The following is a 24,375-nucleotide window of genomic DNA, read 5'->3' on the forward strand; positions in this document are numbered from 1 at the left end:
AATAGAATAGAAGGACTATAATAAAACCATTTTCCAAAATTCTAATTTCAAATAGAAAAAACTTGAATTTGATTAAAAAAAGAATAGAATTTAATAGAAAAGATTAGAATATAAAATAAAAAAATAGAATAGAAAAGAAAAAATATAACCATTTTTCAAAATTAGAATTTTGAATAGAATAAATTCGACTTTGACTGGAATTCGATTTGAATGCAATTCGAATGGATTTCAATTCAAATTCAAATGCAATTTAAATCGATTAGAATTTTCCAAATTGAGTTGAATTCCAAAACCAAACAAATTTAACTAAATTAATTTATGTAAATAACTAATCAAAACCAACTCAAATACATTTTTTTCGTTCTGCGCATTTCTAAAAATAACAGGTATAAGCTTCTCAAAGAAGCAGATAAAATCCTATTTCAGTTCTAGGTTATATTTGTATGCAGGAGTATGAACTCCTTAACAAACCACATTTTTTTAAATGAATCAGCTATATGTATGATGTGACTGTTGTGCAGGTCTCTCCGTACATCATGTACTTATAGTACATACTGTCAGAACACAATTAGATGGATGAGCCTTTAATGATGTGATGGTGTATGCGCATATACTTTTGTAAATCAGTCCTACTGTGTAACTCCAATTTGTTAAGGGAAAAAAAAATAGATTCCTTCCAACTGTCATGTTTGCAAGTAGCTTATAAAATAGAATTGCAGACGATATTGCTGTTCTCCTAATAATGACACAGGCATTCCAGTCACTTCTTTGCCATGTAGTGCTAAGTGGGAGGCTCTGCCTGCTTTAATCTCATGGTCAGTCCCAATATTGTAAACAGACATACACTTTTGGGAAAAAAATCCAATTACATAAAGAGCAAATACCATATCTGGGGGAGTTACAGTTGTGCTCATAAGTTTACATACCCTGGCAGAATTTATGATTTCTTGGCAATTTTTCAGAGAATATGAATGATAACACAAAAACTTTTCTTTCACTCATGGTTAGTTTTTGGCTGAGCCATTTATTATCAATCAACTGTGTTTACTCTTTTTAAATCATAATCACAACATAAACTACCCAAATGACCATGATAAAACGTTTACATACTGATAACATACACACAAGTTGAAAGAAAGGGATTTGAATGGCTATTAAAGGTAACCATCCTCACCTGTGATCTGTTTGCTTGTAATTAGTGTGTATATAAAAGGTCAATGAATTTCTGGACTTCTGACAGACCCTGGCATCTTTCATCCAGTGCTGCACTAATGTTTCTGGATTCTGAGTCATGGGGAAAGCAAAAGAATTGTCAAAGGATCTGCGGGAAAAGGTAGTTGAACTGTATAAAACAGGAAAGGGACGTAAAGAGATATTCAAGGAATTGAGAATGCCAATCAGCAGTGTTCAAACTCTAAATAAGAAGTGTAAAATGAGGGGTTCTGTTGAAACCAAACCACGGTCAGGTATACCAACTAAAATTTCAGCCAGGAAAATTGTTGGGGATGCAAAGAAAAACGCACAAATAACTTCAGGTGAAATACAGGATTCTCTGAAAACATGTGGTGTGGCTGTTTTAAGAAGCACAATAAGGAGGCATTCGAAGAAAGATGGGCTGCATGGTCCAGTTGCCAGAAGAAAGCCATTACTACGCAAATGCCATAAAGTATCTCACTTACAATACACCAAACAGCACAGAGACAAACCTCAAACCTTCTGGCACATTTGGAGTGATGAGACCAAAATTGAGCTTTTTGGCTACAACCATAAAGGCTACATTTGGAGAGGGGTCAACAAGGCCTATGATGAAAGGTACACCATTCCTACTGTGAAACACGGAGGTGGATCGCTGATGTTGTGGGGATATGTGAGCTACAAAGACACAGTCAATTTAGTCAAAATTGATGGCAAGATGAATGCAGTATGTTATCAAAAAATACTGGAGGAACATTTGTATTCATCAGCCAGGAAGCTGCGCATGGGATGTACTTGGACATTCCAACATGACAATGATCCAAAACACAAGGCCAAGTGAGCCTGTCATTGGCTACAGCAGAATAAAGAGAAGGTTCTGGAGTGGCCATCTCAGACTCCTGACCTCAATATAATTGAGCCACTCAAACAGCCCAAGAATTTACAGGAATTGGAGACTTTTTGCCAAGGGGAATAGGCAGCTTTACCATCTAAGGAGATAAAGAGCCTCATCCACAAATACCACAAAAGACTTCAAGCTGTCATTGATGTGAGGGGGCAATACACGGTATTAGGAAACTTTTGATCAGGGTCATTTGGGTAGTTCCTGTTGTGATTATGATTTAAAAAGAGTAAACACAGTTGATTGATAATAAATGGCTTCAGCCAAACACTAACCATGAGTGAAAGAAAAGTTTTTGTGTTATCATTTATATTCTCTGAAATCATAGATTTTGTCAGGGTATGTAAACTTATGAGCACAACTGTATGTACACAATCAGTGTTTAAAAGACCTCTGATATTGCCATTGCAAAATATACAGTCACCGGACACTTTATTAGGTACACCTTTCAGTTGCTTGGTAGCAATAATTGCTAATCAGCCAATCACATGGCAGCAACTCAATGCATTTAGACATCTAGACATGGTGAAGATGACTTGCTAAAGTTCAAACCGAGCATCAGAATGGGGAAGAAGGGATTTAAGTGACTTTGAGCGTGGCATGTTTGTTGGTGCCAGACAGGCTGATCTGAATATTTCAAAAACTGCTGATTTACTGGGATTTCCACACACAACCATCTCTACGGAGAATGGACCGAAAAAGAGAAAATATCCAGTGAGCGGCAGTTGTGTGTACAAAAATGCCTTGTTGATGTGGTCGGAGGATTGAGGTCAGAGGAGAATAGGCAGACTGGTATGAGATGATACAAAGGCAACAGTAACTCAAATAACAACTTGTTACATCCAAGGTATGCAGAATACCATCTCTGAATGCACAACACATTGAACCATGAAGCAGATGGTCTACAGCAGCAGGAGACCACACCGGTAGGAAAAGAAAGCTAGGGAAGGAGAAGAAAGCGTATGGAATGTTTCTCACCAGATTTGTTGATGTAATGGGTCCACTTTTAAGTAGAGCCTGTAGTTGTTGAGAGATGGTTCACCTAGACAAGTCTCCCAAAGGAAGGATCCGCTAAAGCAAGTAGTGCAACATCTAAACTAGATGAAGCCATTGTTGTGTCATGTACGTGGGATTTCCAGGCTGCCCATGTAAGGTCAAATCGCTCGCTGGTATCTCTACAAGTGGCGAGCCAACTCTCTGCTTCCATGATCTCCCCCACCTTCCTCAATCAATCCTGCTCGCTTGGAATATGCAAGCTCTTCCAGTGTATTGGTATAAGATGTTTTGCTGCATTGAGGAGGTGGGGGAGAGCACTTTGTTTATATCGAGACAGGGGCATGGGGGGGATGTGAAGCAGAAAATGTTTTGGCAGAGCCGGGATATCTATGCCCAGGCTATCTGAAATGTGTTTGCCAACCATAACCCCTGCCCTTCATTCTACATCCCCTCCAGCATTCGTCGGAAGCTGTGGGGAAAATTCTAACCAGGGTACTAGGTACCCTGTACCATCTTGATAGGATTTCGTAGTTGTTTTCTTGGTTCTTAGAATCTATTGAGCTCGAGTGAATCAGGAGGTATAGGTGGTGGAGCTGTTTCTCTGTGAATTCAAGTTGGAGGTCCCTTTCCCACTCTTTAACATTAAGGGGTTTGGGGCTGGGTGTTGCTGTCTTTAGCAATCCATATAGTGGCAAGATCATATGGGGCAGGGGATCTGTAGCTGCCCACATACATTTAAATTCTGATTAGTTCTGATCTGTGCTTGTCTGTGACATTTGGCTATGAAGGTCTCTAACTGGCGGTGTCTCCAGAAGTCAAAGGGGAAGCTACTATATCGTTCTCGTAGGGTGGAAAGTGACGTCAATGAGCCCCCTTCTATGAATCTTGCCAGACTAACAATCCCATCGCTTGTCTAAGTTCCAAGTGAGGCTATCTGCTTCCCTGGAGGAAACCACGGGTACCCACCTACTGGTGCCAGTGGAGATGTCCTCAGTGCCCAAGCTAAGTGTGCATTCATTCTGTCCCACATTTTCAGGGAGTGTACCGTCAATGGGGAGACCCAGTCAGAGAGCCCCCTATCCTCTGCGGGGACGCAGGGCGCATAGGATAGATCCCAGCCTACCCTTTTTTTCTCCAGGGGAACCCATAGCTTAAAGGGTGTGTGGAACTTCCAGTTCAAAATGCGCTGCAGGGCAATCGCCTGGTAGTATTGAAATATGTTTGGTATGCCCAATCCCCCCTTTAGCTTAGATATTTGTAGCGTCATCATAGCGAGACGTGGCTTCTTGCCGCGCTTTGGTAGATGCATTGGTATCATTTGCAGGAGGAAAAGGATGGCGGGGCAGTATAGTCATTTTTAAAATGTTCGTCTGGACAACCCATGTAAATAGCGCCTTGTCCCATGTCTGTAAGTCTTGGGAGATCTTCTTGATTAGGGGGATTTAGTTGTGTGGATATAGGGAGTCGGTCGGTCTGGACACCTAAATGTTTCATAGAGGGGGTGGACTCCGTGAAAGGGAAAGATCCCTTTAGGGAGGCCGCTAAAGTTGGGGGAATAGTGATCGGCAGGATCTCTGACTTGGTGTAATTTATCCGAAAATTGGATATTGGATACCTCTCCATAGGTAGTCAGTTCTCCCATCAAGTTCGGCAGCAAGACATGGGGGTTCACTACATGGAATAGTAAGTCATCTGCATAAGCAGAGAGTTTGTGCTTGAGGGAGCCCGCCTGTACCCCCCTGATGTTTTGATTGGCTCTGACCTTCTCCAGTAGTGGTTCTGAGACCAGCGCGAACAGAAGGGGCGACAGCAAGCATCCCTGTCTCGTGCCATTCTGGATAGGGAGGTAGAAGAAATGAGAGGCCATCGTTCACCTTAACCTGGGCAGTGGGGGACTTGTAAAGTGCCAAAATCCAATGCAGCATATGTGGGCCCAAACCGGTACCCTGAAGCACAGCATCTAGAAAGTCCCAGTCCACGCGATTGAATGCCTTCTCCGCATCAGTGGACAAAATCAGGTATGGTGGCGTGTACGTGCCCAGTGGAAAAACTGGAGGGCTCTATTGGAGTTTTCTCTAGCTTCTCATCCCACTATAAAGCTTGTCTGGTCTGCATGTATCAATTCAGGTAATAAATGTTTTAAGCGGTTAGCGGTTATTTGTTAGATCTGTGTTCAGCAGGGAGATTGGCCAATAGCGCTGCGGTTGGGTGGGATCTTTTCCCTCTTTCAGGAGCACTGTAATGTGTGCCAACGAGGTCTACTGTGGGAGGTGTCCATTGGATGCTAGGGAGTTGAGGAGGGTACAGAGAGAAGCCTGTAATTTGTCAAAGAATTTCAGATAGTAGGCCCTGGTGAAGCCATCGGGCCCAGGGCTTTTGCCAGTGGGTAGGGACTCAATAGTGGTCAGTAGTTCAGCTGTGGTAATTGGGTGTTCTAGATCAGTTGCTTGTTCTGGGGATAGCGTGGCGAGCCCTATTGAAGAGAGGTAAGTTGTTATTTGGAACTTTTTAAGAGCTACGTCTGCTGGAGAGGAGGCAGAGTCCAGATTGTACAAGGTCGCATAATAGTCGTGGAACATAGAAGCTATTTTTGATGTGTGTTGTGCTGGTTCTCCCGTAGAGGAGTGTAGCTTATGCACGTGTACTAGGAGTCTTTCTACGGAGAGCTCGGGCCAATAACCTGCCGCATTTATTGCTGTGCTCATAGTATGTATGGGCCATGTAGCATAGTTTGCGGCTTATTCTGCAGTCTAGCAGTTTAGAGAAAAGCTGTCTTAGCTCACTCAGGCGTTGGAACTCCTCGGAGTCCAACATCCATTTATGGTCGAGCTCAGCATGTTGTAATGCCTGCAGTACTCTCTGGAAGTCTGCCTGCCTCTCCTTTTTAAGTTTGGCTCCCAAGGCAATGAGGGTGCCACCTACAACTGCTTTGTGGCATAGAATGCCATAACTGACCTCCCCGTTGGTGTTTTCTGTGAAATAGTGTGTCAAAGTCTCCTTTAGCCCTGCCAATACCCCCAGGTCGTCCAGCAAGTTCTCATTTAGTTTCCAGGTCCTTGCTTTAGTCAGGGCTTGGGTTAGTGAGAGTGTGAGCGTCACCAGGGCATGGTCAGAAATAGTGATCTGGTCAATTTTCACTCCTAGTAGTAAGTCAAGGGTGCCCTGGTCCACCAGTAATAGGTCAATTCTAGTGTACACCTTGTGGACACTGGAATAGTAGCTATAGTCCCTCCCAGAGGCATGTAGTGCTCTCCAGCAGTCCACCAAGGTATGTCCCTGGAGGGTCCTCTGGAAATGTCGCAAGAAGCGAGAGTCAGGGCTGACATTGAAATCCCCTCCTAGGATTAGTCTACCCTCTCGAATGTCTGCCAGCTTGGTGAGGGCTTAGCCGATGAATGTGAGTTGTTGGGCATTAGGAAAGTATAGTGTAGCAAATGTGTATGTTTGTCCCATTATGGTGCCCTTCAGGAACACATAGCGTCCCTGAGGGTCCACTCTATGATTAGGGGGTTGGAATTGGCAGTTTTTGTGAATAGCTATGGCCGTACCCCTGGATTTAGGTTTTGGGGAGTTGCTCAGGTACCATTGTGAAAATAAGTGAGTGGGTCGTTTTGGGAGTGTGGAGTCAGTGAAATGGGTCTCCTGCAAGAACAGCATCTGTGCCCCCAGTCTTCTCAATTCTAGCCATAGCTTATTCCTTTTGTTAGGGGAGCACATACCACGTATATTGTATGACACTACCTTAATTCTGGCCATGTTGCATTGGAGGGGGTTGTCCAGGTGACCATCTCAAATCTGTGGAGTCCGGTGAGAGTAAAGCCCCATACACACTATCAGATTTTCTGCTGATTTTTTCCTTCAGATTTACCAAAACCATGTAATATGAGGTGAAACCTTAGGAGTTTCAATTTGTATGCAATCAGCCCCTTGCACTACATGGTTTTGGTAAATCTGAAGGAAAAAATCTGCAGAATATCTGATAGTGTGTATGGGGCTTAAGTCCGATTCCACCTGCTAAGTAATGGAAAAGGAAGTAAAATGGGGAGTGGAGAGACAAAAAAAAGGGGGGAGGGGAGAGAAAGAGAAATTTAGCATAACATAAAATAAACATAACATCTTGTAGTGTTGTTCCACTAGTGCCTCAAAGGCCATATGTGGTTTTACCCTAAACTCTTTGCCCGACTCATGTAGCCCCCCTAATATAGGGTAGTCGCATGAGTGTGGCAAAGTGCCCATATCTGGGCTAGCATCAAATACGGGTAGTCCTATGTGGGAGTTGGACATGGGAGGCCAGGAAGCTGCTGCTCCCCACAGAAGTAAAAGCGGTAGTTGCCCGGGGAGTTGGCGTTTGGTGGGGCCCTAGATAAATCAGGGTACTTAATAATGCACTAAAATGGTGGTGTCATTTAACAGCATTATTGACTATTTGCCTTTGTGCATAGATTATGGTGAGCAAAAAGAAAAAAGAAAATAAAAAGGGGCTTCTGATGAGGTATCTGGGTTGCAGGATCTGATTTATTTTTGACTTTGAATAAGGCAGAAAGTAGCATAAAGATTTAACTTTTTTTTTTAATCCAAGTTTTTCCTCTTTTCCAGGACAGAGGCATTCTCCTCCACTTCGACACTCTCCTTGCCATCTCCGTCACTCTCCTTCATCTCTCCGTCATTCACCATCCTCACAGCGCCGCTCTCCTGTTCCACAATGCCCATCTCCCATCTTACAAAGAAGATCCCCTGTCCCACAGTCTCCAGCACATCAACGCCGTTCCCCGGTGCCACCTTCTTCACCCTCACGTAGATCACCTGTACCCTCACCATGTCCGTCCCCTGTGGGAACTGATGTTCCTTATCCAAAACCTCCAGCTCATCAAGCTAAAGCATCTTTCCAGGCACGCCGTAGCTATTCTGAAATTAGTGAGCCTGCTCTGTATCCACGACCACCACGCTCCCTATGGATGCCAGCAGGGACATCTACCTTACCAAAACAGCGATCCTACAATGAGGGATATGCAGGAAGTCCACCTACTATACCCTGCTTCCGGGAGCACCAACAGCAGTCCTCTGATGAGGACGAGTGGAGTCCTCCATCCCCACCAAGTCCAGAGCCTGGAGCAGTACGTTGTGCTTCCTTTTGTGCTGGGTTCCCTATACCTGATGCAGCAAGTAGAAGAATGTCAGCATCCTACTCCCGTGCAGAACATGCACAGTCTTGGCCCTCCATCAATGTAAGTGTGTAAGAAGAAAACAAACAAGAGTGAAATAGGGGTAGGGGGAAAAATACATTAGAAGATGAAGGACCCCCTTTTTTTTCCACTATATACTTTACCTCATTCTGTCACATTAGGGCTGTTATGTAACATGACATTCTTATAAACTACAACTCAGTTTCTCTTCAAACTTCTGTTTACGAGTTTTGAGGGTACCCCCTCTTCTTATTCTACACTACACTATATTGTGAAAAGTATTGGGGCACCTGCCTTTACATGTAGATGAACTTTAACGGCATCAAAGTCTTAGTCGGTAGCATTCAATATTGAGTTGGCCAACCCTTTGCAGCTATAACAGCTTCAACTCTTCTGAAGGCTGTTCACAAGGTTTAGGAATGTGTCCAAGGGAATGTTTTGCCATTCTTCCAGAAGCACATTTGTGAGGTCTAATTCATTTCAAAGGTGTTCTTTCAAGTTCAGGTCAGGACTGTGCAGGGCAGTCAAGTTCCTCCACCCAAAACTCACTCATCCATGTCCTTATGGACCTTGCTTTGTGCACTGGTGCACAGTCATGTTGGAACAGGAAGGGGCCATCCCCAAACTGTTCCCACAAAGTTGGGAGCTTGAAATTGTCCAAAATGTCTTGGTATGCTGATGCCTTAAGAGTTCCCTTTACTGGAACTAAGAGGACAAGCCCAACCCCTGAAAAGAACCCCACACCATAATCCCCTCTCTACCAAATGATTTGGACCAGTGCGCAAAGCAATGTCCATAAAGACATGGAAGAGTAAAGTTTGGGGTGGAGGAACATGACTGGCCTGACCTCAACCCAATAGAATACGTTTGGGATGAATTAGAGCAGAGACTGCGAGCCAGGCCTTCTTTTCTAATGAAAGTGCTTGACCCCACAAATGCGTTTCTGGAAGAATGGTCAAGCATTCCCATAGGCACACATCTAAACCTTGTGGACAGCCTTCCCAGAAGAGTCGAAGCTGTTATAGCTGCAAAAGGATGGGCCAACTGCTGGTGTCAACAAACCAATTGCAGCTGCTGGTGTCCACAAACCACACCAAACATTCAAAACCTGGACCATGAGCGCTAGGGGTTGCGGACTTCCTTTGAAGAACCAAAATAAACAGGCACAATAAACACCATTGCTATTAATAGACATGCACTCCTGCCTCCATGCCTCCACCAAGCACTGCTATCCAGGCTGCATTATAGGGCCATACTATAGTAATTATAATAATAACTCAAAGATGAGTGTAGCCTATGTATATAGACCAGAAAGTGTGTCTTTGAAATGTCCCTGCTACTATACCTGTAATGAAATGCAAGATTATTCTTACATTACAAGGAGCCAGAGCTCACCCTTTGGTGTGAGGTTGTGGAAACATGGAAGGCGGCAAAGTAATAATCATACAGAGATATTTGGTATGCTAACATTATCATAATACTAATATTCACACAGTATGGCAAACCACAGGTTTTCAGTAGAAAAAAAATGCTCGATTACCCCATCAACACAGTGGGTTTTGATGGGGGAATCAATCCAGCAGAGCATTGGGGTTGATTTACTAAAGTCAAATAGACTGTGCACTTTGTAGTGCAGTTGCTCTCTGAAAGAGCATTTGCTCCAGAGCTTAGTAAATGAGGAGAAGCTCTGCTGACTTCCATCATCCAATCATGTGCAAGCAAAAAAAGCAGTTTTTTTTATTTTCCTTGCATGTGATCGGATATTCTTTGCAAAATGAGGCTCTACTATATTTACCAAGCTCTGGAGCAACTGCACTACAGAGGGCACCATCTATTTGCCTTTAGTAAATCAACCCCATTGTGTTCTCCTGTGGGGGGGCAGAGAAAGCCATCCCCGCTGGGAGAACACAGTGATTATTGTTAGTGGTTATTATAGCTGCCAGCAATAATTGCATGTAAAATACAACAGGCTGGTTGTACCCAATTGTATCGATCAACTTGGGTGTATTCAGCATGAGCATACATAATTTGAATCTCGGCCGGTACTTGCTGAACCAGCCAAGATTCAAATTGTCTGTGGCCGGCTTTATCGCGTAGCAGTGTGATTCTAGCACAACTATAACTTTATAATGTCATCCTTATGATTCTGAAGCCTTATTAAAAAAAAATTAACATTGAACTACTATGTGAACGTCATAACTAATGTAATTTACATGTAAAGTGGTTGTAAATCCCATTCATAAATTTCACCTACGCACATATATCTGTATTGTTTACTTATCTCTCTCCATGTCAGGTCTGGGCTTAGCCTTTCCTTTTCCAAGCTGGCCGCTCAGCTGTCGGCTAATTGCCAGCTCCTTTCTCTCCACAGTAACTCAGCTTTTGTTGATCTGCTCTTCAGTCCTGCCTACTTAAAGCTGTCCAGCTCACTTCATCTCTGCCTTCGCCTTTGGTTACATCTCAGAGACTTTTCTCCTGTGCTCCTGTTGAAGACTTGCTCGGCTGACGTCCCTTCTGGCTCCTGATCCTGCTTGCTGTACTACTACGTTGATCTCTGGCTCTGTGACTTTGCATTGGCTGACTACTTCATCTGGTTACTGAACTCTGGCTATGTATTAACTATGCTTCCTGTGTTTAACTTTTTATTATTATTAAACAAGTGTGATTAACTGTACTTCTGCCTCGGTCTGATTCATGGTTTCTGACAGTAGGCGAAGGCCATGAATTTAGAAGATGCAGTCAGTCCACTTGTTGGTAATATTTTTTCCAGATAGATGGATAACCAGGATCATTGCATGGATCAGTTTGCCTTGGCGCTGCAAACGCTCCTGAGTCACACGGCTAACATGGAATCTTCCACTGTGGCTGCTCCTTTACAACCTGTGTTGCAGGCCATCCCTGCTACTGCTCCATTCTCTGTGCAGGCACCCGCCTCGAGTATTACCTCTATAAGAGGCATGTCTGGTTCCGCTCCTCTTCCCCAGTGATTTGGGGGTGATCCAGTACAATGCAGAGGGTTTCTCAACCAGGTTGAGATAGCCTTTGAGATGCTGCCCCAGGCGTTTCCCACACAAAAACCCGTGGTCCTGAGTTACCTAGAATTTGTGGCTTCCTTCAAAAGGGTATTTGATGTTCCTGCACGCTCCGCTTCTGCTGCCAAGAGCCTCATGTCCATCAGAGTACAAGAACTGTTGCCGATTACGCCATTGAATTCCGTACTCTGGCAGCACAGGTTGCTTGGAACAATGAGGCCCTTGTGGCTGCCTTCTCTCATGGTCTTTCAGATAACATCAAGGATGAGATAGCAGTCCGGCATATACCCACTGAGCTGGAGAGGTTGATCACATTTGCCATCCTCATTGAATCCAGACTCAAAGAAAGACTTTCATTTAAGGAGCTCTGGTGCAAGCCTCCTGTACATTTGTCTCCGAGCTTTGCAGTCCCACCCTTGCCTCCCTCACCACCCATGCCTCCTGGTACCGAGTCGGTCTGTGAAGATGAACCCATGCACTTGGGCTTCACGCATCTCTCTGCGGATGAGAGAGTCCTTAGGAGGAGGGAGAGATTGTGCCTTTATTGTGGCCAGGCTGGTCACTTTTTGAAGTCTTGTCCTACCCGTCCAGGGAATGCCCGAACCTCGAGGTCCTTTCACGGACAGACCTTAGGTGGCGTTGTTTTGTCTCCAGTTCCCAGAAAGATAAACCCCTGGTTTAGGTTACCCTGTCTTGGGCTTAGTCATCCGTCAAGATACAGGCTCTAATTGACTCTGGGCCTGCAGGCCTGTTCAATGATGCTGCCTTTGTATCGAAGCACTCGATTCCACTGCAGCTGTGTGACACTTCACTTGCCATTGAGGCTCTGGACGGAAGACCTCTACAGCCTGCCCATGTGACTCATGAGACTGTTCCATTGTCCATGGCCCTTCACCATGAGATAATCCAATTCCAAGTTATTTGCTCACCTAAGTTTCCACTGGTTATTGGTCATCCTTGGTTACAGAGGCACAACCCTTCTTTTGATTTGCTCCGTGCTGAGGTTCTGTCCTGGTCGCCACAGTGCAGTGAGAGATGCTTCCAGAAGGTAGCCAAGGTCCTGTGCACCTCTTCATTCTCCTCCCTGCCGGAAGAGTACTGCTATTTTAGCAATGTCTTTGACAAAGTTCAAGCCTGTACTTTGCCTCCACACCAGTCGTATGATTGTGCAATTGACCTTCAACTTGGTGCCATACCCCCTCGTGGCCGGGTTTACCCTTTGTCAGTCTTGGAGGATAAGGCCATGGAGGAGTATGTTGCAGACGCACTTTCTCGTGGTTTCATCCGCAAATCCTCATCTCCTGCTGGTGCTGGCTTCTTTTTTGTGAAGAAGAAGAGTGGTGAACTGAGACATGGTATCGATTATAGGGGTCTCAATCGTTTCATGATTAAGAATGCCTATCCCATTCCGTTGATTACAGAGTTATTTGACCGCCTCAAGGGAGCAATGGTTTTCACGAAGCTTGATTTGAGAGGGGCATACAATTTCATCAGGATTAAGGAGGGCGACAAGTGGAAAACTGCATTTAATACCAGATCAGGTCATTATGAGTATCTCATAATGACTTTTGGCCTTTGTAACGCTCCGGCAGTTTTCCAGGAGTTGATTAACGGTGTCCTCTGAGATTTGTTGCAGTTATGTGTGGTTAGGGATGAGCTTCGTGTTTGAGTCGAACATACGTTCGACTCGAACATTGGCTGTTCGCCCGTTCGGCGAATTCCGAACGTTATGGGCCGTTCGCGCCAAATTCGTGTGGTGCTCACGGCCCACAATGCACTGCGTCATCGCAGTGCATTGCTGGCTCATGATTGGCCAAGCATGCACTGTGACCCCGCATGCTTGGCCAATCACAGCGCCAGCAGCGAGGAGAGCCATGATTGGCCATAGGCAGGATGCCTGTGGCCAATCATAGCTCAGGCTGTGTAGTACACGCCCCACACTATATAAGGCCGCCAGCGCGGCGGCCTAGTGTAGTGTGTTGGCGTCTGAAGCAGTTAGTGGGTGTTCTGTGTACCTTCAACACAGTACACACCGATCGTTATCGGCCGATTTTCGATCTTGCTCTTCTGTAGTGGTTGTTGTCTGCTTGCCCTGACCGCAGTATACACCGCTATATTCACCTCACCTATATAGCTAGTGATCTATCTTTTATAATAGAGCTTGCAGTCAGTAGTGTTAGGAGCTTGTGCGTGCTGTCTGCGTGCTCTGTACCCAGTACACACCGCTATGTCCACCTACATAGCTCTTCTCTATTTGAGCCCACTTGCCATCTGCAGGAGTTATTGGAAGTTGTGTGTGCCTCCAGCACAGCACAGTATACATCTGTATATGTGTAAGGCTCACCGCAGGGTAAGCCTGTATTTGTAGGAGGAGTCAGGCTGCATAAAGCCTGCCCTCCTCCACCTCCTCCTCGTTGGACGTCGGATCTCGTGTGGCTGACGTCACTTCCGGCGGGTCGGAGGAGGAGGACTTTTCTGCTTTGGAGTTCATGGATGGGGATGCTTGTGGCCCCCGCCGGCTCCGTTTATGGGCATCTGTCTGCTCGGGGGAGCCTTCTTTCTGCCCGCCTCTTTCTCCGGCCGCCGCCCACCCGCCTCCTTCTCCCGCTGTGCCAGCCTCTGGTTTCCCCCATGTGGTGCTGCGGGGGGGGGGGGGGGGGGGGGCGCTTCACCCACCGGCGGCTGTCTGCACGGGGAGGCTTTCTCCCAGGCTTCCTCCGTGTGATTCTGCCGCGGGCGCTTGTCTAGTGGGGGGCTTGCACCCGCCGATCCTCCTGGCGGGGGGAAGGGGAGGTATTCGGCCGCGCCGGCTCCCCTTCCCCCCCCCCCCTCACATATGCAGTGCGCCCGCAGTTTCTCCTGGTGGGGGGAGGGGGAGGTTTTCGGCCGCGCCGGCTCCCCCTCCCCCCCCCCACATATGCAGTGCGCCCGCAGTTTCTCCTGGTGGGGGGAGGGGGAGGTTTTTGGCCGCGCCGGCTCCCCCTCCCCCCCCCCTCACATACATGGTGCTACCCCTGTTTCTCCTGGGGGGAGGGGGAAGTGATAGGCCGCCTCTCCCGGGGCTGATCCAGCTGTGGGGGGCGTCTGTATGCTCATCCAGCTCCATGATGGAGCCGCCAGCGGGTGCATTCAGTTCCTTGTACTGGGGGGAGCTCCACGAGGGGGACACGCCGTCCGCCCGTTTTTTCCGCTGGGGGGGGGGGGATTCGGCAACCATCAACTTCCCTGTCCTGACTCCACGTAGGGGCCGCCCGCCCGCTTCTCCCGCCGGGAGAAGGGGGGGGGTTTGCTGCCGTCAGCTCCTCTGTCCTGGGTTCTCCTGGGGTTCCGCCGGGAGAGAGGGAGGGGTTTCGGCTGGCCGCCGGCTCCCCCTCTCCCCTCGCATCTTCTTGTCCACTCTAGTGCAGGGAGACGGTGTGTATTTGCACACACTTTGCCCGCGGGGGCGGTGGTAGTGAGTGTGTTCGGCGGGATAGAGGAAGAAGAGCATATGCATGCACTTTAAAGATGGATCTCCTACTTAACTAAAATGATCCAGCGCCACGTGAGAGGGAAATAAAAGCGTTGGGAAAGAATCGCACGCTGGAAGCTTTACAGTGCCTGGAAAAGTATTCATACCCCTTGACATTCCCCACATTTTGTCATGTCGGATAGAAAAAAAAAAAAAAAAGAACCTGACTAGGGTTCTACCTCGCCGCCCCGCGCCCAACCCCCGCCTGAGCTCCACGTGGCGTGCCCAACCCCCGCCTGAGCTCCACGTGGCGTGCCCAACCCCCGCCTGAGCTCCACGTGGCGTGCCCAACCCCCGCCTGAGCTCCACGTGGCGTGCCCAGCCCCCGCCTGAGCTCCACGTGGCGTGCCCAACCCCCGCCTGAGCTCCACGTGGCGTGCCCTGCCCCCGCCTGAGCTCCACGTGGCGTGCCCTGCCCCCGCCTGAGCTCCACGTGGCCTGCCCCCGCCTGAGCTCCACGTTCTCGTGTTATTCACGGTTTTCCCATACAGTTTTACGTTCTGGTGCATTTTATGGTTTTCCCATGCGTTTCGGTCCCATGCGTTCCGGTTTCAGGCCTTTCACGTTCTCTTAGCGGTCACGTTCTTAAAGCATTTGCGTTTTCATGCATTGGCATTTTCTTACAGTTGCGTTTGTCATGCATTTGCATCTTCTTGCAGTTGCGTTTTCATGCAGCTGCATCTTCTTGCAGTTGCGTTTCTCAAGCAGTTGCGTTTCTCAAGCAGTTGCGTTTCTCAAGCAGTTGCGTTTCTCAAGCAGTTGCGTTTCTCAAGCAGTTGCGTTGCTCAGGCAGTTGCATCTTCTTGCAGTTGCGTTTCTCAGGCAGTTGCTTTTCTCAGGCAGTTGCATCTTCAGGCATTTGCGTTTCTTGCTTTTGCGTTTTTTGCTTTTGCGTTTCTTGCTTTTGCGTTTTTTGCTTTTGCGTTTCTTGCTTTTGCGTTTCTTGCATTTGCGTTTCTTGCATTTGCGTTTCTTGCATTTGCGTTTTGTTTCAATTACGTTTTCATGCAGTTATGTTCTCGTTCATTTACATTCTCATGTAGTTATGTTCTCGTTTCGTTTTCCGTTCTCATTCGAGTTGACGTTCTCATGCTTGTTGGTTTCAAGCACGTTGCTTACTGTTCTTACGCAATTTTGTTTTTCATGCGTTTTGGGGTCTCTCATGTGATTTACTTTTCTTATGAAGTTGTTGTTTCTCATGCAATTTTCGGTTTCTCATGCATTTGCATTTCTCGTGCGTTCGCAGGCAGTTGGCGGTTTTTTAACGACGTACAGTTCTTACGCATTTATGGTTCTCAGGCATGTTAAAATTCTCAGGCTATTTACGTATTAGATGTTGTTTACGTGTCTCACGCAACTTCTTGCGTTTCCTGTGTTTCTGACGTTTCCCCATGTTTTTATAGCATTTTCTGACGTTTCCCGTGGTTCTGACGTATTCCCGTGGTACAGTTGACGGTTCATGCAACTACGGTTTCTCATGCTTTTTATGGTTTTCTCTCACTTTCCAGGTTTTCTCTCACTTTCCAGGTTTTCTCTCACTTTCCAGGTTTTCTCTCACTTTACAGGTTTTCTCTATTGCTTTCCAGCGTTATGCGTTTTGCGTTTCATGCTTTTTGGCATTTCATGTTTTGCGTTCTCATGCAGTTATGTCCTCGTTTCATTTTACGTTCTCATGCACTCATGTCCTCGTTTCGTTTTTACGTTCTCATGCACTCATGTCCTCGTTTCGTTTTTACGTTCTCATGCACTCATGTCCTCGTTTCGTTTTACGTTCTCATGCACCCATGTTCTTGTTTCATTTTAACATTCTCATACACTCATGTTCTCGTTTAGTTTACGTTCTCATGCATTTTATGTTCTCGTTTCGTTTTACGTTCTCATGCGATTATGTTCTCATTCGATTTGACGTGCTTATGCTTTGTTTTCACGCACGGTTCTCACTCGGTTTACATGCAATTGCCGTTTTCTCATGCAATTCAGTTTATGCAATTCACGGTTTCCATGCAGTTGGTGTTTCTTGAAGTTACGGTTCTTACGCAATTTTGTTTTTCATGTGATTTAGGTCTCATGTGATTTACATATGAAGTTGGTGTTTCTCATACATTTGATGGTTTTCCATGTAATTTTACAGTTTCTCATACAATTGCGTTCTCGTGTGTTTTTGCTGGCAGTTGACGGTTTTTAAACGACTTACAGTTCTTGCGCTTTTATGGTTCTCATAAATTTATGGTTATCAGGGTTTTTTACGTTTCTCATGCAATTCACGTATCGGATGCATTGTTCATGGCTGTTATTTACGTGATGCAACTTCTTGCGTTTCCCTTGTTTCTGACGTTTCCCCATGTTTTTCTAGCATTTTCTGACGTTTTTCCATGGTTTTGACGTATTCACATGTTTCCTTACGTGTTGTCCGGTGTTTCCTTCCGTATTTCCCATGTGCCGCACGTTTCATGTCTCATGCCTTTCATGTCATTACCCTTGTGTAGTTTCATGATTCTCAGGCTTTTTTATGTTCCTCATGCTTGTTAGTGTCGGATGTATTGTACGTGTCTGATGCTATTTACGTGTCTCATGCATTTTCTCGCGTTTCCCATGTTTCTTTTGTTTCTCGTGTTTTCTTGCCTTTTCTCGTGTTCTTACTTATTCCGATATGCAGCACGTTTTGTGTCTTAGGCTTTTCTTTTCTCTTGTGTACCCCCCAGGGTTTTCTTTTATGTTTTTCATCAATTTGTGAAGCCTGCGTTTCCTAGGCAGGTCGTGTTTTCTAGCAGCCGCGGTTCTTAAAGCCGCTCACGGTGATCGGTTCACGCTTCTCATGTTTTCATTCAGTCACGTTTCCTTATCGCAGGTTTCGTTTTTGTCGCAGGTGTTTTTGTTTGATCACGATTCTCTCGCTAGTTGTGTTCCTGATCAGTTGGGTGCCATTCCTCACTATTTACTTTAATTTCCTAGCTGCGTCTCCGGCCAGGAGTTGTCCTGGGGTATGGAAGTTTGGTTAGTCAGTTTTTCACTGATCCACGGTTTTCTACTGGCTCAGGGGCTTTCGTGGATCACGGGGCCCGGGCTAGTATCTGTAGGCTCGGGTCTCAGAAGCAGGTTTCCAGTGACGCACTTTCTTGTCAGTTCCAGTTGTGGTAGATTGGTTTTCCATTTGGTTGGCACTGCAGCCTCGATCATTGGGTTTGTTTTAAATTCCAGGAAAGCCCATGACACTGCTTGGCATGTTTCCAGGTTAGGTTTCCAGTCCTGATGGTGAAACGTCCAGTTCCCTTTGCTTTTCTGTTTTGTTTTAGTTTCCTTTTTTGGCTCCTCCAGCTGGTATCAGCCTTCAGCACTTTCTGGGCGTGTCCAGTTAAGTCCCAGCATTTCATGTTGAATGATCTATCAGGTTGTTTTATTTTCGGCTTTTCCGTTTGAAGCCATCCGGGTCTCCAGCGGTGGGGACTCCCTGCTGTGCTTAGCTGGTTTTCCATGGTGGGTTTCATTTTATGACGTTCACGTACTCTCAGGTTTATCCTGTGTTGGTCGCTGGGTTGGGCTCAAGGGGGTGCTATAGCTGGCCTTGTGATTCCTGAAGCCAGGGGAGGGGCTACTGCCTTTCTTAGCGTTTCCTTCTCTGCGGCAAAGGCATAACTCATTTGCCACCACTCCAGGTTAGACGTTATTCACTGGGTCATCTGGTTGTTGAGCTTTCTTCCTACTGTGTTATTTTTTGGCCCCTTTAGGCATACTGACCACGTGACCTTTGGCACACTTCAGGTCTTTGTTTCCTTGTTGCTCTTTGTTCCTTTCCTCATCATCCACAGAGTGACTCTGAGTACAAGTGTAAGGCTCACCGCAGGGTAAGCCTGTATTTGTAGGAGGAGTCAGGCTGCATAAAGCCTGCCCTCCTCCACCTCCTCCTCGTTGGACGTCGGATCTCGTGTCCCACCCACCCATTCCCTTTTTTCTTTTAATTTCTTTCTTTACATTTCATACTTGGGTATGCCCCCTTTAGGCATACTGACCACGTGACCTTTGGCACACTTCAGGTCTTTGTTTCCTTGTTGCTCTTTGTTCCTTTCCTCATCATCCACAGAGTGACTCTGAGTACAAACCCCTTTATCTCTGGTGTTCTATAAAAAAGGCATCTGCAGGAGTTAGTGGGTTTTTTGTGCCTCCAGCACAATATACACCTGTATCTACCCTTTATTGCTGTTCTCTAATAGAGCCATCTGCAGGGCTTAGTGGGTGTTGTGTGACTCAATTACAGTATACTCCTTTATCTCTGGTATTCTATAATAAAGGCATCTGCAGGAGTTAGTGGGTGTTGTGTGACTCCAGCACAATATACACCTGTATCTACCGTTTATTGCTGTTCTGTAATAGAGCCATCTGCAGGGCTTAGTGGGTGTTGTGTGACTCCATTACACTGCTGTTTTACCCAACTCCCTTCAGGCCATTACCATGTCTGGAAGGCCAGCAAGGAGAGGCAGACAGGCGCGAGCCGATAAAAGAGGGCAAGCAGGCTCTGTCTAGAGACAACAGTGCTGGTCGTGGACGCGGTGCATTGTCATCAGCACGTGGCCATGGGACACGCTTGTCCTTCTTTTCGGCAGCTGGACATGTTGAACCGCAACATGCCAACGACTTGGTAGAGTGGATGACCAAGCCCTCTTCATCCTCCTCATCCTCTCTCACCCAGTCTCAGGGTACTAGCAAAGCAGCTGCCAACGCATCGTCTTCCCTCCTCTCAATGTCATCATCAGTGACTCCTTCCCTAGACCCACCACGTCCTCCTGAGGAGTCTCCTGAACTCTTTGAGCACAGTGTTGGGTACATGCTCCAGGAGGATGCCCAGTGTTTTATAGGCTCTGATGATGACACTCAGCTAGAGGAAGACAGTAGCGTGAGCGCAGAGAGAGGGGATGCTCAAGAAGGACAGCAATCTGGCAGTCATGTTCCACAAGCTGCAGCATACTGCCAGGTTTGCTACAGCGATGAAGAGGGAGGGGATGATGAGGGCACTGACTCCACGTGGGTGCCTGGTAGGAGAGAGGAGGAGGAGGAGGCACATGTCCAACGAGGCAGGATGCCCTCCGGGGGCCAGCTTAGGGGCAGCACACCGACTGAATCACACCGCAGAGCTCCGCCTGTGCAGGGCGCTGCCTCTGCGAGTTATTCTAAAAGTTCTTTGATGTGGGCCTTTTTTGAGACGAGTGCATCAGATCGCACCACTGCTGTTTGCAACATATGTCTCAAGCGTATCTCGCGTGGCCAAAACATCAGCCGCTTGGGCACCACATGCTTGACCAGACATATGTTGACCTGCCATGCAGCTCGTTAGCAAGCGTACCTCAAAGACCCACACCAAAGAACAAAGCGGACCTCTCCTTGATCCTCATCAGCTGGCAACTCCAACCCCACTAGACCTTCAGTCCTCTCTGAAACCTGCTCTGAGAGGAATGAAGGTGTAGAATTAGGTGTGTCACAGCCAAGTGCTTCCGGGCACTCTGCTAGCAGTACACCCACATCCGATTATAGCAGGCAAATGTCCCTGCCCCAGCTGCTGGAGCGGTGAAAGAAGTTCACTCCCAGCCATCCACATGCCCAGCGGTTGAATGCTAGCTTGGCTAAATTGCTAGCACTTCAACTGCTGCCTTTTCAGTTGGTAGACTCGGCCCCCTTCCGTGAGTTTGTACAATGTGCGGTTCCTCAGTGGCAGGTCCCCAAACGCCACTTTTTCTCACGGAAGGCGATTCCGGCTCTCTACCGGCATGTGGAAGGCAATGTCCTTGCTTCGCTGGACAGGGCGGTAAGCGGTAAGGTGCATATTACCGCTGACTCATGGTCCAGCAGGCATGGACAGGGACGTTACCTGTCTTTCACGGCCCATTGGGTCACTCTTCTGGCAGCTGGGAAGGATGCAGGACAAGGTGCAGTAGTGTTGGAGGTTGTTCCGCCACCACGCCTCCAAAATGCTACTATTGGTTGTGACACACCTCTCTCCTCCACCCCCTCCTCTTTTTCTTCCTCCATGGCCTCTTCCAGTGCTCTGTCCTCAGAACCAGTGGTGCTCCGTAGGCGTTCCAGGGGCTACGCAAGTACGCAGGCAAAACGATGCCATGCAGTGCTTGCGCTGGTTTGTTTGGGGGACAGGAGCCACACTGGGGCGGATGTTTTGTCAGCTCTGCAGGGGCAGGCCGAGAGGTGGTTGACGCCACGCCAGCTGAAGCCAGGAATGGTGGTTTGTGACAATGGCACCAACCTCCTCTCCGCCTTCCGACAGGGACAACTGACCCATGTGCCCTGTGTAGCTCACGTCCTTAACCTGGTGGTGCAGCGGTTCTTGGGCAGGTACCCCGGCTTACAGGATGTCCTGAAGCAGGCCAGGAAAGTCTGTGTGCATTTCCGCCGATCATTTAATGCCTGTGCTCGGCTGGCTCCAAAAGGAGTTGAACCTGCCCAAGAACCGCCTTATATGTGACATGCCCACCAGGTGGAACTCAACATTGGCCATGCTGCAGCAGCTGCACACGCAGCAGAGGGCCATCAATGAGTACCTGTGCGACTACGGCACCAGGACAGGGTCAGGGTTTTTTCTCACCACGCCAGTGGGGCATGATCAGGGATGCATGCACTGTCATGTCACCGTTTGAGGAGGCCACAAGGATGGTGAGCAGTGACAGTGCATGCATCAGTGACACTGTACCTCTTGTCCACCTCTTGGAGCATACGCTGCGTGGAATAATGGACAGGGCACTTGAGGCAGAACAGAGGCAGGAAGAGGAGGACTTCCTTGCCTCTCAAGGCCCCCTTTATCCAGACAGTGTTCCTGCTGTGCCACCCATCACACAGGAAGAGAATGAGGAGGAGGAAGAGGAGGAGGAGGATGATTGTGTCAGCATGGAGGTGGAGGCTGGCACTCAGCATCAGCAGCAGCAGTCTTGTAGGGATGATTTACAGTCCCAAGAAACACGTGGACTTGTACGTGGCTGGGAGTAGGTAGCTGCGGATCATGTTGCCCTTAGTGACCCAGAGGACTCCGGACCGAATGCCTCAGCTAACCTACGCTGCATGGCCTCCCTGATCCTGCAAAGCCTGCGGAAGGATCCTCGTATTCTTCGGATCAAGGAGAGGGACCATTACTGGCTGGCCACTCTCCTTGATCCACGGTACAAGGGTAAGGTTGCCGACCTTATCTTGCCATCGCAGAGGGAGCAGAGGATGAGACATCTCCGGGAGGCCTTGCAGAAAGGACTGGGAGGTTACAAACTCCTGGTCCTGGACAACGTGTTGCTGAGGCATCGGTCAGAAGGAGCGGTGGAGAAGGTGGCCATCTGACTGATGCTTTCAGACAATTTTTTAGTCCGCAGCCCCAAGGTATGATCAGTTCCAGCAACCATCGCCAGCGTCTGATTTACATGGTGCAGGAATACCTAGGGGCAAGGTCAGACTTGGACACCTTTCCCACCGAAAATCCTCTGGCTTACTGGGTCTTGAGGATGGATCACTGGCCAGAGCTTGCACAGTATGCAATTGAGCTACTGGCCTGTCCTGCATCCAGCGTTCTTTCGGAACGCACCTTCAGTGCTGCTGGTGGCTTTGTTACCGATCACAGGGTGCGCCTGTCCACCGAATCAGTTGATCGACTGACCTTCATCAAGATGAATCAGTCTTGGATCACCCACAGCTACCAAGCACCTGAAGCTGATGTAACCGAATAATTTTTTTTTGAAATATCACATCCCTTCAAGACTGCCTATGCTGATGCTGAGTGACTGTCCTGTTATGTTGATTGTCTATCCTCTTCCTCCTCCGCTGATATGTTGGAAGAACATTTCTGGTTCTGGGTGATGCCATCAGCCCAATTTTTCTGCCCCTGTTTAACAGGGGCGTTTAATTACAATTTTTGATGCAATGCTTTGCAGCAGGGCTAATTCCTGCAATAAAACAAGAGTATATGGCAGAGGTTGCAGTGTGGTGGCACCAGCACCAGTGCCTAAGGCCCAATTTTTCTGCCCCTGTTTAACAGGGGCGTTTAATTACAATTTTTGATGCAATGCTTTGCAGCAGGGCTAATTCCTGCAATAAAACTAGAGTATATGGGAGAGGTTGCAGTGTCGTGGCACCAGTCCAGGGCCATCAGCCCAATTTTTCTGCCCCTGTTTAACAGGGGCGTTCAAGTACAATTTTTGATGCAATGCTTTGCAGCAGGGCTAATTCTTGCAATAAAACTAGAGTATATGGGAGAGGTTGCAGTGTGGTGGCACCAGCACCAGTGTCTAAGGCCCAATTTTTCTGCCTCTGTTTTACAGGGTCGTTTAAGTACAATTTTTGATGCAATGCTTTGCAGCAGGGCTAATTCCTGCAATAAAACTAGAGTATATGGGAGAGGTTGCAGTGTCGTGGCACCAGCACCAGTGCCTAAGGCCCAATTTTTCTGCCCCTGTTTAACAGGGACATGTAATTACAATTCTTGATATAATATTTCACAGGAGGGCCCGTTCCTGTGCCCACCCAGAGTAACTGTGAGGACTTATAGTGTTGTGGCACCAGCACCACAACCACCAAAGGTCAATTTTTCTACCACTGTTCAACAATGGCATGTAATTACAATTCTTGATATAATCGTTCACAGCAGGGCGCTCCAGCGCCCAGCAAGAGTCACTTTGAGGGCTTACAATGTTGTGGCAAAACCAACACCTTGTTCCGCCATTTCTGCAGAGCATATAGGGCAGGCCCCTACTTTCAAACATCCAACTTACAAACATCTCCTACTTGCAAACGGAAGGAGACAACAGCAAGTGAGATGAAAAAAGATGTACGACAAAACAAATTATACAGGGGTGATAACCCTTCCCTATGTTTTCCAAAAAGCTTAAAAATAGTTTTTTTGACTGGAGCTACACTTTAAAAATGTACCAGTTGAAAATTACAAACAGATTCAACTCAACACAACAAACCTACACAGTCCCTGTCTTGTTTGCACCGCCTGTATACTGCTGTTCTGAGTATATAGGGCCTGGGGGCCACACGCATTTCCTTTTTTTAATATGGGTACAGGGTTCCCCTTGATATGCGTACAAGACCCAAAGGGGCTGGTAATGGGCAGGGAGGGCTACCCATGCCATTTTTCTCAATGGTTTTCAACCATATTGCAGGAACCAGATATAACATTAAAACCGCAAGCAGTTTTCAATGATTTTATTTCCGTTTAATGTCATTTTGTGCAGGGACTGTTCTAAACACGGGAAACACGTGGCACTTCACAGGCATACTACAGACACCCCCCAGGCACCATATTTAAAGGAATATTTCACTTTTTTTTCACTTTAATCGTCATTAAAATCAGTGCTCCCGCCAAAACGGCCATTTTTAAAAACATTTTAGGCATTGACCCATGTCCCCTTCGGCAGGAGCCAGGTCCCCAAACCCTTTTTAGGACAGTATCTTGCATATTAGCTGTTAAAATTAGCACTTTTAATTTCGAACGTTCAAGTCCCATAGACTTCAATGGGGTTCCTAAAGTTCGTTCGAATTTGGGGTCCGTTCGAAAGTTCTAGTGCGAACCGAACC

At 47.2% G+C, this 24,375-nt stretch overlaps 1 protein-coding gene across 1 annotated transcript in view; it reads left to right on the plus strand.

Moving 5' to 3' along the window:
• Positions 1 to 24,375, plus strand: part of TBKBP1 (TBK1 binding protein 1) — a 303,529-nt gene that overhangs the window by 261,131 nt on the left and 18,023 nt on the right. Inside the window, exon 8 of the mRNA XM_077459725.1 lies at positions 7,688 to 8,316. Coding sequence (XP_077315851.1) covers positions 7,688 to 8,316 — 629 coding nt within the window. The remainder of the gene's footprint in view (positions 1 to 7,687; positions 8,317 to 24,375) is intronic.

The sequence above is a fragment of the Lithobates pipiens genome, unplaced genomic scaffold (genome assembly GCF_037356315.1).
Source record: "Lithobates pipiens isolate NorthernLeopardFrog02 unplaced genomic scaffold, aLitPip1_a1.2 Scaffold_28, whole genome shotgun sequence".
NCBI lineage: Eukaryota > Metazoa > Chordata > Amphibia > Anura > Ranidae > Lithobates > Lithobates pipiens.